The sequence below is a fragment of the Seriola aureovittata genome, chromosome 1 (assembly GCF_021018895.1).
Source record: "Seriola aureovittata isolate HTS-2021-v1 ecotype China chromosome 1, ASM2101889v1, whole genome shotgun sequence".
Lineage (NCBI taxonomy): Eukaryota > Metazoa > Chordata > Actinopteri > Carangiformes > Carangidae > Seriola > Seriola aureovittata.
The window spans coordinates 17356950-17371575 of NC_079364.1; the positions used below are offsets into that span (position 1 = coordinate 17356950).

Consider the following 14626-nt stretch of genomic DNA (forward strand, 5'->3'; position numbering starts at 1 on the left):
ATGAACTCATCATGAACTGTCTGACACAAAAAAAGTGAGACTCGATAGGTTAGTATTATTCCAGCATTAGGATAAGCCACCAGCTGGTCTGGGCAAATGATGGAGCTGTCATGTGCAGTTGGATGCAAAAGTTTAAGCACCTCTGGGCAAATTACATATTTTGCTGATTTCTGAAGCGAAAAGATGTAAATGAAACCCCTGCAGCACAGACATTAAAAATTAGCCTATCTTCAGATGTTAATGCACTGTTGCAGTCCCTTGACATCAACATCATTTAAAAATCTCTTGGTAGATCTGTGTGAGCCTAAAATATCCCACTGATAACTGATCTTCCCTCAGAAGTGATCTGAAGGAAGAGTTAGGGGAAATTTCTAAATCAAGAACAGAAAGACTTAGCTGGTTGCCAAGAGTGTTTGCAAGCTGTGACATCTGCCAAAGGAGGATTTACCAAGGGTACCCAAACTCACTACCCACAATTACTGTTTCTTTTTTTCCCTATTCTTTAAGTTTATGAAATAAAAACAGCAGCTCCAAACAGGTTAATCTGGCCTGGAGGAAAATGGCAATTTACTGTGTCTGTCCTGTCAACACGTTTCTCTACCAAGCTGGCGTTTATTGGCATGCAGTCGGCTTCATACTCGTTATTTATTACGCGCTTTTCAACTATAATACATTTTCCACCTGGGTATAAACAGGCTGTTTGGCAGCTGCCAGCCTCGGCCCCAGATCAAGGCTGCCACGCGACCTGTGAGCAGCAGGTGGCGCTGCAGCAGCGCCGCTGCTCGGTGAGGAGGTGTTGCTCTAACGTCTCCACTTTGTCCGCGGCCGTGACGTATTTCCTGGGGCTTGAAGGGACCACTCAGCTGTACACCGGAGGGCTATCATGACTATTTATAACCAGCGATTCTCCGTTATCTATTTTTCTGTCGCTTCACCGTGCCGTCGTCGCTTCTAACGTCGGTTTGTGTGAGACAACAACAAGCCGGCTCGAGCAAGATGTAAAAGGAAGCTGGTAAATTGAGCCGTTTGTAAGTTTCCGTCTGCTCCAGCTTGTATTTTTACTTGTTTGGGCTTCGTGGCTGGCGAGTTTACCGTGCTCCCGGCTACGGGACCCCAACACAGGACAGGACGGGGCAGGACAGTATATTGTCTCATTGATCCCGCTTGCTGTTAGTTTTTGTGTGTCGGCTTGAAAGGGGGGGGTCTCTCTCTCCCTCTCTCTCTCTCTCTCTCTCTCTCTCTCACTCACACACACATGCCTAGCTGACGTCGACTGCGCCGCGTCCGGTTTCTGTGGTTGTTCCTGCGGAGTGGCGAAAAAAAAAAAAAAATCGTGGTGGTCGTGATCCACACTGCTCTTGTGGGAATGAGTAGTAAAATGTGAGAAAGCCAGGATCGGAAATGTTCGTCAGGGGTGGATGAGAGAAGAAGAAAAGGGGAGGCACCTGTGAGACGGAGCAGGTCAGCCTACCGCGGTGTCAAGTTTGCGTTAATCACGGCGCGGTACAGTTTCAGACATATTTGTCAAGCGGAGGAGTCTTCATCGGATCCGCTCCAGCCGCTGCTCCGAGCCACATTATGACTACGTGTTGTTGTCACGGACTTAACTTGTGAGGTGAGTCCACCGACCGCAAACTCACAGCGTTACCCCTGTCAGCTGATATATTTAAACCCCTTAAGTTGAGCTCATAAAGTGTTAGGCGCTGCAGGCCAGACAGGGAGAAGTTTTCCTCCTTCCCCAGCTCTTCTGCAGTTAATCTCTGTTCCCTGTAAACACTCAGCACTGTGCGTGGTGTTGACACTTTTTGCTTTGCCTTTATTACTATACTCTTGATATGTGTGTGTGATTATGGAGGCTGTGGCGCGTAGATTCATTAGGAGTGAACTTTGACATCAGAAATGCAGATCTGAGAAACGCAGCTTTAAATGTGCCATTCAAAATATGAATCTAAGATGTTTGTTTTTGAATTGAGTTAAGTTATTAACCTCTCTGGATGACTTGCTCCGATCTGCATTTCTTTCTTGTACACTGTTTATCTGATGAAAATAATCTGGTCAGATATGAACATTAACTTTTAAGTGAAAAGATAAAGTGTAACCCAACACTGGATTTTCAGTGTCACAACAGATTTTACATTGAGATATTATGGGACGTGACCTGCTTGTGTTGTTTGTGCTTCAACTAAATCCAACAGTGTAATTTTACTCCTCCCAATATTGAGCTGCTGATTGTTATGGACAAACACTAGAACAAGGTTACGGAGCCCCTTGCATGCGGTTACATGTTCCAAATGAAAACAATGCTTCTCAAATACACAAAGCATATTGTTCTGAATGTAAGTGTTGTAAGAGGGCCAGGTGGTGTCCATGTACAGTGTGATTACATGTAGCCGTGTCTTTATGTTGTGCAAGAATTTCCATTCCATACAAGCTCCTTAATGGATTTCACATGTGTTCCTGTTCTTATCTCTGGAAAACTGAACTCAGAGAGGGAAAAATTAGTTTGAGTTGCCGGCATAACAGAAAACATTATGATTATCAAGTGTTTTTGTATGAATCATTAATGCTGACATTGTTGCAAGAAGTCTGTGGAAGGTGTTGACAGCACTTGGTAAAAAACAAATGTACCGGACAACAAGGGTTTTGCTATTGTTTTTAACTACTGTAATTAGGAGAGTCAAGCCATTAAACATCAAATGGGTTTTGCAATAAAAATTCCTATAAAAAATTACAGCATACTTGCAAAGATCATAGAAAGGTCCACCCAAGTGGTGTCTCTGTCTACACCCTATGACACTGGATTGATGATACTGACATGTTAAAGAATTAGGGGCAGATATTAATTAGTCTGCTGCATGCCTGTTACTTGGTAGCTTACTATGTCAGGGCCATGTTGTTGGTGCAATAGCTATAAACCCTGTGTTATACTCACAATCTGCCACGATGCTACTTCTCTTTATCGCTGTTTAGGATCTTATATGGTATCTCACTGGTGAAGTTATATCTCGCACTATTCATCAGGGAACGCTGGTGTAATTTTAGTCTTGTTTATGGCATATTAATGAATTAACTTGCAATCGCTATTGTTACTGTCATTTTGCTACGCTGCCACACACAGCTTGTTATTTCCCAAATACACTCTTGAGGGCTGTGTGAGTGCGCCTGCATTGAGATATTGATTTCTTGCGTGTCACAATGTGAGAACTAACAGTAATTATAAGATGTTTGAGTGCGAGCAAAGGGTCATATTGGATAAATGTATGTGAGTTGGTTTTTATCTCATTAGAATGTAAATAATAAACTGATGAGGTGTAAACTGTTTCCTTTTAAAAACATCCTGATGAGTTTGGTAATGAAGCTGCTATTATCCTTTGTGTTTAATCATACTTGGCTAATTATAATTTGGCGTAGCTTTTTTTCAGTTATAACCTCTCCTATCACAGTCTGGCATATGGTATCATTTACTGTGGTAACACTAAAGACCACTCAGAGGGACAGTCGGCTTCTGCTTTATCTCTGGCGAACAGTAAAGTAGCTGGACAGTTGTTATGCCACAGTGTGTGGTTTTCACGCTGACGTTAAGAAAACTGAGTGGTCGAGCGCCTAGATGAGGTCACAGGCGTCTGTACTTAAAATCAGAGTGAGTCTCGAAATCAAACAGAGCTTTGGAAACGTTCACATTCTGTTTACTTGTTGCCCCAAGGCAAAGAGGACAGGGTTGAGTGAGTACCGCAGGACTTTTCTCAAGCTTTCTTTATCTTTCTTGTTTACTAATTTTCATCGTGGGCTGTACTTTAAAATTTTGATTGATTTAAACCTGATGAATACTAAATATTGGTTTAAATAGCCAGAGTTAAGCTGCCGCTTTTGAACATGTCAAAATGAGGGAGAACTGAGATGGGAAGCAATTGTTGTTCGTCAATTTTTGCAGGAACTGAGCTGATGATTATAAAAAGTAAACATGTAATTAGTGTTGGTTGTGGATCCTCGCTACTTAGACATATGTGTTTTATGAAATAGGCTTAAATGAGCAGGAAACAAGGACTGAGAGGTAGTGGAGCAATGTGAGTGTTACAGTTCACCTTTGAGAAACACTTGCCTTGGCACCTGACTTGTTTTGTTTGGTTTAATATACATGGCGCCTGTTTTTAATACTGTGTGGCTGTCTGTAATGTGAAATTAGCTGTTATCCAGGTATCAATGGAATGAACATCTCCTGTTGAAATGCCCGGCATGGATTAGCAGCTTGTCGTGGCAGCTCACAGCCAGGCTGACCTGTAAGCTTGCTGATCGCTAATGATGCAGCTCCCTGTACTTTGGCTTCACAACACACTGAACCAAGTCTGTCTCAGCGCTTCAGACATTTACTTGTGACTTTGCTTAGAAAACTTCTCGGGATATTGCTGTCAAAAATACTCTGGCCTTCAAGTCTTTTCCGCAGGTTAAAGTTTTTAAGTTTTATAGTTAAATTGTGTTCAACATTTTTATCAGTTCCACGCATGCATCTGTTAATTGTAGAGGGTACAAGGGTTTCAAATATCGATTTGAATAGCCACTAAACAAACAAGGCTTCTTTTATAATAAACATTTCAGGGTTGTAAGCAGTATGGCCAAACATGCTGTCGCTTATTTGTCAGCCTGTTATCTGTGTTAAGTCTGTGGCTGAGAGTTGCTCAAAGGAGTTGTTGTGACATTGTTCAGTGTGTGTTATGTTTTAATGATGTAAGCAAAAGAAGAAGAAGAAAAAGAAATTATATTATCGAGGGAGTTCAGGGAGTCAGATGGGAAAATTAGTCACTACATAGATTGTTACAGTGGCAAGAGTAATTCTTCCTCTTGGGCCATTCATACCAAATTAATGAATACCTGATGGAGATGCATGTCTGAACTGTTGTTTTTTAAATATACATGAATTAATGAACATTTTGTGAAAGCTCAGTGTGAAAAAATTAGGATTTTATTTTTATTTACTTGTAAATATATACAGAACAGTATCCCTACTTCCAAAGAAAATAAACAAATATCAGAAGCTATACATGTTTGGTAAATACCTGTGAATGTGTAATTAAGTGAAACAAAATTCCTTATGTGTGATTTAATAATGGATTTAGGTAAATGAATACAGCTGAAACTCTAATCTTGATTAGAAAAAAAAAAATCAGTGAACAGATGTTTGAAAAGGTTTGTAATTAGTCTGTGCATCATGGTCTAAGTGAATAGGATTAGACCAATTACAAAAACCTGCAAAATTAACATTGAAATGTTAATGAAACAACACCGTTAATGACGGAAACCAAGCATATTTTTGACCTCAGCGTATGGAGCGATGGCTGTATAATTACTTAATGAAAAACTTCAGAGTAGGTGCAGCTATCTTAGCAACATGAGCAATTTGATGCGAAATGGGCAACGGGTACAACAAAGGGTTTTCGCTCGGGTTCCGCAGGGCTTAGGCTTAGGCGCTCGAGTGGTTTGCATTTTCACATAATTTTTCATTATCATTTTAGTATTTATAAAAATACAACATAGTTTATTGTTTCTCACAGCACACGCAGATGTTAGCAATAAGAAAAGCAAAACAAATATGCTTATTGATGAACTAAGTGTTATGTCTTGAAGTAATCCTTCGCATTTTCATGAGTGATTACACTGTGTGCTGTACAAAACATTGGTGAAACAAGGCTTACTGTGAATAGATTTGAACTGAGATGTTCTCATCCGCCCATAGCCATCTGGCTACTTAACAACAACATTGGGAGAACTCGTTTTCACTCATCATGAATATATTTTCTCTGTGGCAGCAAAGCCTGTTATACCAGCCTTCAGAAACTGCAGGTTCGACTTGGCTAATAAAACACTTTTTTCGGACTGACTATCTCTGAAAGACTAAATTTAGACATACTCGAAAACACTCGCTAGCCTAGCTACATAATAAGGCCAAAACAGCCCATAATGCAATAATCTGGAAGAAGGACGTATTTACAATTGCACTCTCAATTACTTATAAAACTAAATTTCCAGTCAAAACAAATTGTCTAATATTTAGGCCAATACAGTATCCTTCCTCTCCCGATCAGTGGAGAACCCTCAGCATCATTCTTTACGTTCATTTGGCTCAGGCGCTTAGACTGGTAGGGCAAATCCAGTAACTTGAACTGCTCTAAGTGAAACAGAGGGCCGACCTGTTCAGCGGTGAAAATTGTACAATCTACATGTGCAATCGAACGCAACTGTTAAGCCATAAAGGCCACGTTTATGATGGCTCTAATGTTCAGCGTTTGGTGACATTGTAGATGTGTAAATTCAATTATATGTTTATTAAATTAATAATGTCACGTTAATAATTATTTTATTATTATTAATTTATTATTGAGAGGCTTGTCTAATCTTTTTGCCATTCCTATTGACATACATGTGGGAGGTATATAATTAAATTTAGACATTTCTGTCACAATGTCACCAAAAACTGAGCATCATGGCAGTGCTGTTGTATAAGATTGCATTACATTGTACAGGCCTACCTAATGGAGTGGCAACTGAGTGTATAAGCAAATTTAATATACCACATAAGTAAACAGACCCTACAACACACTGAAGTTGTTCATGAGGAAACAGAGACGGGATGCATCAACAGCATCCGGTGAGGTTCACTAAGCAATGGATAGACAAATTATCTCCACCTGAAAGTCTTCCCACAAATCAACCAGTACCCCAAATTCCTGAAGTTTTAAAACATTTAGTTGGAGAGTAAGCCGGTCAGATAGATCTGATTAGGCAGCTGTTAATCCACAAACCAGCTCGACTCGTGGTAATAGGTAAATAAAGTGTAGTCAATCAGTTAATGTATTGAATTATAAATTCTTTTTTATATCAAAAGTATATTGAATTGAAAATGCACAGTGCTTCGCACAGTGGCTTGAATTGGTCATTGAGTATTTTTTAATATGAAACGCCTTGGTAAATTGTATAGTAAATGACTATTTGAGTGCACAGCAGATTGCTTCAGTCACATCTAAAAACATCATTCATTCTCCTCAACAAACTGTCCAGGGAAATTTTGAGGAGCTTGTTTGTTCATTTGGAGTGCGGCATGATGGCACAGTGATTTGAAATTCTCCATTTTGTCCATTGAGTAGCTAACCCTGGAGACAGGGCCATTATAGAAGGGCTATTACACCAACAAAATGACTGGAGAAACCCTGTCCCACTGTAGATTAGAATCAGGAGGAGAAATGTGACTGCATGCAAGTAGGAAACACAGAATAGTGGCGCTGTATTCAGTACAGTCCAGTCAACTCTGGGTTACAGCAGGGTTAGCGCTTTGGATAATTGACTTAACAGACTACAGCCACACCTGACCCCCTCCTGGCTCCAAACAACAGCTTAGAGGAAAAATTGTATCAGCAAATAATTAAACCATGAGCTGAGATCTGCGTCTCTGCTCACTCTGGCTACTGTAGCTATGCTATCACACGGTATATTGCTTTGTCTTATTCATAAGAGTATTGCCATGGGCTGCCATTGCTGCCTCAGGCATTTAAACTCCACCCCCTCGAGTGGCTACCTCACCTCATAGTAAGACTGACTTTGCTCTGATCCCTCAGCATCCAGGGCGTAGTCTAGCTTTCCAACCACACTTCTCCACCTCCTTTGCCAGCCCAGTATACCTAAGCATTTTCCTTTTGCAAACTTCATCTAGCGTATCCTCCCATGGGAGTGTAAACGCCAACATTTGCTGCTGTGTGTCTTGACCGCAACATCAGGCCTCGGCGTCCTGCTCACAACTTCCTGTGGGATTATCAAATGCCTGTACTTAGCTGGGCTCTAGCACGTTTGCTCAAAACTAATGTTGAGGTAGCTGTTCTTCCTCATGGACAAAACAGATGAATACATTATTTAATGTGTGACACATCAAGTTTACTCCCTTGTTGTTGTTTGTGTTCTATTCCCCTGAACATGGAAGCAGCTACAAAAGGAGGAACAAAACCTCAAGTGTTGACCAAGTCTTCTTCATTTGGCCTCATGTGAATAGTTTCCCTGTGACTCTTGACGTGCCTAGGTTACACAGGCTTCTTTTGTGTTACAGTTTTATGGCCATGGGGGATCACAAGGAATGATTCGCCAGTGACATCATCACCAGGCTTTTTGACCCTTTCAGACATGTAAATGTTTTTCTTCTTCTTTTTTGTTTCTCCGTCAGGTGAGCTGTGACCGTTCCCTTCTTTGTCTCCCTGTGCACCTGCATGTACCGTGAGCAGCCCGGCCTGTCGGAGAGGCGTTGTGCTCAGAGATTGTGCTGCACTAGGAGAACCCATGGCTTCTGGCCCTCCATCTCCCTCTGAAGGGCGCAAGCTGAGGCTGCTGGAGTTGTTACTCGGGCCTCTGTTGATCTTGTTGGTTTCTGGGCTGGAACCAGCGCTCGGTCAGAAGGTCTACACCAACACATGGGCTGTCCACATACCTGGAGGTCAGGAGGAAGCTGATCGAATTGCCAGTAAACATGGGTTCATCAACTACGGACATGTAAGTAAAACGCTGCATTTTAGCAAGCTTTTTTTTTTCTATCTAGAGATAATAAGGAAGTCAAAGTGCTGACATTTTACAGTAGTAGTGATACAGTGGCCACAAGAGAAAAAAACTACATTTTGACTATGCTAATATACTGTAGTGCTCATCGGCTTCCTAAATATTTGCAATGCTACGTGTTTAACATCAGATTAATTATTAATTTATGTGTTCTAATATTTTATCAATAACCAGATATGCTCACTTATAATTAAGCTACAAGTTATTTATGATGCTCTTTTATTTTAAAGTTCATTTTATTGGGCCTTCCCGTTTGCCAAAGCTGTCAAAGAGCATATCTTATATATTTTTTAGAGTATATCTTTATTTCTTTCTTTCTGTGGTTCTATGTTTCCTCTTTCTTGCCATTTTTCACCCACCAAAAAAAAACAAAAAACGCTAGAGTCTTTAAAAGGTGTTAGTAATTGTATCTCTCAGATTAGTCAGTTAGAAAAGCTGCAGTGAAAACCAATGTTCAGTCTAAGCGCCTTCTTGTCAGTCATTCATTGTTGATTATGTATTTGTATCGCAACGGGTGTGTTGCAAGGAGCTGGATGTTTTTCTGCCAACTGATAACATGAGCCTACTTCACAACAGCTACTCGCTCAAGCCTTAACAAGACTCTGTTCATCATGGTCTGATTAGTCTCGACGCGTAATTTTAACTATAAATATAACCCAACAATCACAAAGCTTGTCTGCCCTGTTCAGTTTAATCAGTCATACACACACAATTTTTATCAAAGCAATTAATTACAGATTGAGATCCCAGTCTTATAATTTACTTGTGGTTCTGTGTGACTGTATATTCAGAAACTCCCACAATAAGCCTTTGTGTGGAGTCTGGACAGAAAGCAGAAATACTATCAGTCTGTAGGAGCTGAAATGATGAAGTAAAAAAAAAAAAAAGAAAAAAAAAAGAGGTTTTTAGGTAACTGCCTCGTCCATATTGAGAAAGCTTTAAATTATGAAGATCTTATTATGCCAGTAGGCACAGTAGGTGTGGGCAGTGAATTACGGATAAACATTTCCTGTGTGCGTCAGTGACGTATTCCTCTGTTTATGACTTCCTGTTTGACTTCAGTGGAAACCAATTAGCCAAATTATCCCATAACATCATCATGTCCTCTCCTGGAAAAAAAAAACCCAAAACAGTAAGAGTTGTAAATTAATTTAGTCTTCCGTAGGGCTACAGGAGTGTGTTTTCTCATTGTTACTCATACAGCGTCTTCTTTGTCTTGGTTACTATTTAAAAGCCAAGTATTTCTTGCGCTTAAGTGTTTGATACTTTCAGGGAATGTATTTTAGCATTTTAATACCATAAAATCATCTTTGATGTACCTTTCTATGCAATAAAATAACAGAAACTTGAGGTTGTAACCATTCAGTTGACTCTTCTTTGAACCACAGGCTCTATGCATAAACTTGCAAAGTATCTATCTGTCCAGTTTACCTTCAGGATAGATGGGAAAACCTTGCAGTTGTGGGTGCTGTACTCACTGCTCCAAATACCCTGTTTTTTCCACTATTGACATTCAGCAACATTTAATTTGCCAATTGCACAACCTACCTTTAGACATTCAGGCTCGGTTACGGTCGGTGTGACATGAAACTTAATGTGGTATATACACAGAATATATCATAGGAATCTAAGAATAGTTTTCATGCTAAATATGTTTCTGTATTTTCTTTTTCTTTTTACAAAATGAAACACAAAGCCTAATAGTCAGAGAACATGCAGATTTTTAAGTCCCTCATCTCACCACTTTTCCAGGCAACATTGTTCTGTTTTGCTCTGTATGGTCTTACTGGTCATGACCAGGAATGTTATTTGTGCTGTGAATCACAGCGTGCAGACTAATGACTAATCCTACACACTTAAATCCTTTAACTATGTATTGGCCAAGCACAAGGAGGAATCCAGACAATTACACCCGTGTACTCACAGAGTACATGGGTGTAATTGTGTACTCTGTCCTGGAGATGATGAGCTGTTTGGTTTGGTGTGTGTCAGCAACTTGCTTTAGTATTTTATGATATTTTGAGGGAGAGAAAATGGACTGTTGTGTCTGACCTGAGCTGGATTGACGAGCTAGTTTTGACACAGTCTCTAAGATGGAAAAACGGCAGAGCAGGGGTCCTCCTAACGAAGCAGGCCTAATAAAGTTAGCTGGATAGATGCTGAGTAAAGCCTTTAGCTCTATCAAATCTGAAACACGGAGTGGAGTAAAAACAGATGTTCCAGGTTTTTAGCAGTTATCCTTCTTATTAAACCAGCTTCAGATAGATAGATGAGTGATAGATCTCTGATCTGGTGTACTTTTCTGTGCAGCAGAGAATGTTGATCAGAATAACCCAGCTATGACCCACAGCAAGGCTAAAAAAAAAAAAAAAAGAAAGAAAGAAAAAAAAAAAGGCCAAACTGACCCGGTATGTGCTCTGTGCAAATAACCATGACTTCTGTTTTGTACTGTGTGGCATTTCATCATTACTTACATTACATTAATAATGTGCACGTGTCAGGCTGACACTCAATGAAAAAGTCAGTTTTTAAGTGTTAAACAGAAAATCATGAGATGGATTCTGCCATAGAGGAGAACCTCTCTTTGCTCGTGCAAGTTATTCCTGCACTTCAGGCTCCTGTAGTACTGAAATGAAAAATTAATAAAATACATTATTAGGTCATGATCAAAATTCACCTGGTTGTGCTTCTCTGGCCTTTTTGCCACAGTGTAAAAATGGTTAAGTTTAGATCTGTTATGATAACTATTAATCAATTAGTCAAGCAAGAGGGAATTAATTGGCAACTATTTTAATAATTGATGGTGGAAAACTTTCTCTGGTCCTAGCTTCTCGAGCAAGACTTTGAAGATGTCACTCTTGCGTTTTGAAAACTGTGAATATTTTATTGCCCAATTGATGAGTAGGTAAAATAACCGATTGATTAATTAATAATGAAAATAATTGTTAGTTGCAGCTCTAGTTAAATTATCCGCTTCAGGTACTGGCTTCAGGAGGCCTTCAGCTGGGGATATACATCCCGAGAGCCCACAACACGACACTGCCGTGATAAACCTTTTGAATAAATGATATGGAACAGTCACATCTGTTTAGCCCCTCAGCATGTTATTGAGGAATGCCCTCTGTTCATTAACTTTGAAAGGTCAGCTATAACCACAATGATGACTAAAATAAAGATGCTCCTGTGTTGTGCACTGCCCTGACTGCATAACGTCGCTGTTCACTGATTAAAATGAAGCCATTATGTTCGGGCTGGGGACAAACAAATCTGTTAAGCCATTTTTTGCCTACGGCTGATAGGAAATGAGAGTTGCCTTGTGTGGCCACGCATGGCGTGTCTGCGCTGTGGGGCTGTGCGTGTAGCTGTGTCTGACTGTGTGCAGGTGTTGGAATTAGGCAGGAGAGCTCGAGGGGAGGATCAAAGACTGCAGCTGCGCAGGTTTTATAGCTCTGATTCTGGTTGTTTTTATTTCCCCTTCATTCTACTCACACTATGGCATCCATACAGCCTCTGCTCTAAACATGTCAAATCTTTGTGTTCCTCCATCGTGACGCATTGAGCATGTTGTTTTGTAAACACACTGATTAATAGCAACAACATGTGAGCTCTGTGTTTAGCACCGCTGGCTTATTACAAGCCAGAAAGTTCTGCGTTCGATCTCCACAGCAGGCAACTTGAATCTTAGTTAACGAAGATAATTCTGACAACAGTGAGGCAGTTGTGACTCAGGAGCGGGTAATCTGATCCCTAATCACTAATCACAGGGTTGGCGGTTTGATCCCCAGCTCCTCATGTTCATGTGTTGAAGTGTCCTTGGAAAAGACACCAAATTGCTCCCGATGGTCAGACTGCTTAGACTGCGCGGTAGCTTGCTTCCATCGGTCGGTGAGTGAGTGAGTGAGTGAGTGAGTGAGTGAGTGAGTGAGTGAGTGAGTGAGTGAGTGAGTGAGTGAGTGGTAAGGTTGTAAAGGTGCTTTGGATGAAGGCACTAAACCAATGCATGCTGTTTACAACAAACCTCAAAACCTATTTGAGCTACAGTGGACACTGCACCTATTGAGTAGTTCATAATATTTGACATGATTTTGCTTGATGAGATAACACTGATGTTTGTAAATGTAATTCAGTATAACTCCTTAAATGCCTTAAACTGCAGAATTAATTTTATTGCTGCATTTGCAATATGCATTACTTACATTGCAGATTCATCTGCAGGTTATTTTCTTGATTAATCCTTTGGTTTGTAAAATGTAAATTGTGAAAAATGCCTGTGCTTCTTAGAGCTCAAGGCAACATCTTCAGATAACTTCTTTTTTTTTTGTGTGTCTGCAGCAGTCCCTAATCCAAAGACAGTTATTTTATTATGATGTTAAGACAAGGGAAAACAGCACATATACATATTTGGCATTTTTACTTAAAATATTATAATATTTCATGTATAAATATATATAAAAAATATATAATATCATATAAAATATGATCGATAGATAGATAGATAGAATCTCAGTTTGTTTTCTGCCCATTTGATGCGGCTCTTCAGTCAGATTTGCTGGAGCATAAAAATGGTTGGCCAGTTTATTTTGTTGTTTGTTTTTTTTTTTTTCCATAATGTTTACAACATCAGGAACACAGACAACTGGCTAATCATGTGGCTGACTGATGTGATGCATCTGTTCTTCTTTGTTGGTGCCAGTTCTTCAAGGTTGGTTTGGTTTGTCGGGGCCAAAAGTCACCTGGAGTCCATCCCTTTATCAGTCAGTACTGATCAATCCGGACAAGCTAGCCAATGTGACAGTGGTGCTGGGCGCTTGTCAGTGAGGAAACTTTATGGTAACATTGTCTGACAGCAACTCATGTAAAACCCTGATGCAGAGCCCAAACTGTCTCTGCTTGCTTGAAAAGCCCTCCCCTTTTTCTCTTCTCTTCATTGTTAACAGAGACACAATAGATGATGCCGGTAAAGAATATTAATATTAATGTACCTGAAATGAAGCGGACTATCAGTTTTAAAAGGTCGCTGTGACCATGTGATGTGCCAATGGATTACACCTCTCACTCCGACTCCGCTTCTAGATTGCAGGGCCATTTCAGAACAAGGGGAATAATTAAAACTAAGTTAAAGTAATAAAATTTAAAAAACGGCTGACTCACTCAGTGGTAAATGGGTATTAACTGCCAACTTGCATCTCCGGATGGCTATTTTACATTTTAAAGACCTTTTCTTGCCCACATCATCAGACTTGCAGTTTAGTTTTTCACGGGGAACTTAAATATTTGCCCGTTTCAATTGCACCCCCATTACACCAGTATTTAAATAAATAGTGAAATGGGATTAGAGGGATGGCTATTAGTTGTAAGAAGTGATTTGATAAGGAGGACTTATACAAGTTAAATAAATCTTAAAAATCATTATAGTGTGTTTCAGTGCACAAACTGGGGGGCAGCCCCCCCCTGGGTGGGGTCATTGAGCCACTGCAGTAAGGGGCATGGATGACCAGGGGAAAAATATGGAAAGAAACTCATTTGAATAAATATAATCTATGTAGTGAAAGTAATCCAACCAGAAATTGTTATTGCTGCCGTGCTGCGCTTTATTTCGCTAAAATTCAACATGGATCCCTTTTTATTAGTTGCGTCCCCTATCATTGTTAACAATTGATAGAAATTGTGGGGTGGGGAGGGGCGTGAACCTTTTTCTGTTTCTGAAGGGCGTGCCATAAAACATTAGAGAACCACTGGTGTAATGTGTGAATAGGATCAAATAGCCACAAGATCAAAAGCTTAATTGAAAAATTTATCAATTGTGGTCACTGCTACAACAAAAGCACCCTTTTTCATTTGATCTGGTAAGCTTGACAGCTGGTTAAAGTACCACTGTAGATAGAATTCTTTTTATATTTTTTAGGTCAGTCATGTGTTTTGAAACATTGTGCCTTTCTGTCTGTGGCCTTAGGCTTTCACCATCTACTCCATTTTGTATGCAGCTCATGAAAGTTTCCTTACTGATGATGCGGCAGAGTCTCAATATTTAACTTGCTCT

General features: G+C 40.0%; 1 protein-coding gene across 2 annotated transcripts in view; it reads left to right on the forward strand.

The window, feature by feature from the left end:
* The first annotated feature begins 856 nt into the window (after window positions 1–856).
* Window positions 857–14626, forward strand: part of furina (furin (paired basic amino acid cleaving enzyme) a) — a 79090-nt gene continuing 65320 nt past the window's right edge. The window contains exons 1-2 of one of the 2 annotated variants that reach the window (XM_056380970.1): window positions 857–1615; window positions 8201–8523. In XM_056380970.1, coding sequence (XP_056236945.1) covers window positions 8314–8523 — 210 coding nt within the window. In that variant the 5' untranslated portion in view covers window positions 857–1615; window positions 8201–8313. Of the gene's footprint in view, window positions 1616–3663; window positions 3723–8200; window positions 8524–14626 lie in introns of those variants that run through there. The other variant, XM_056380980.1, reaches the window with a different exon arrangement.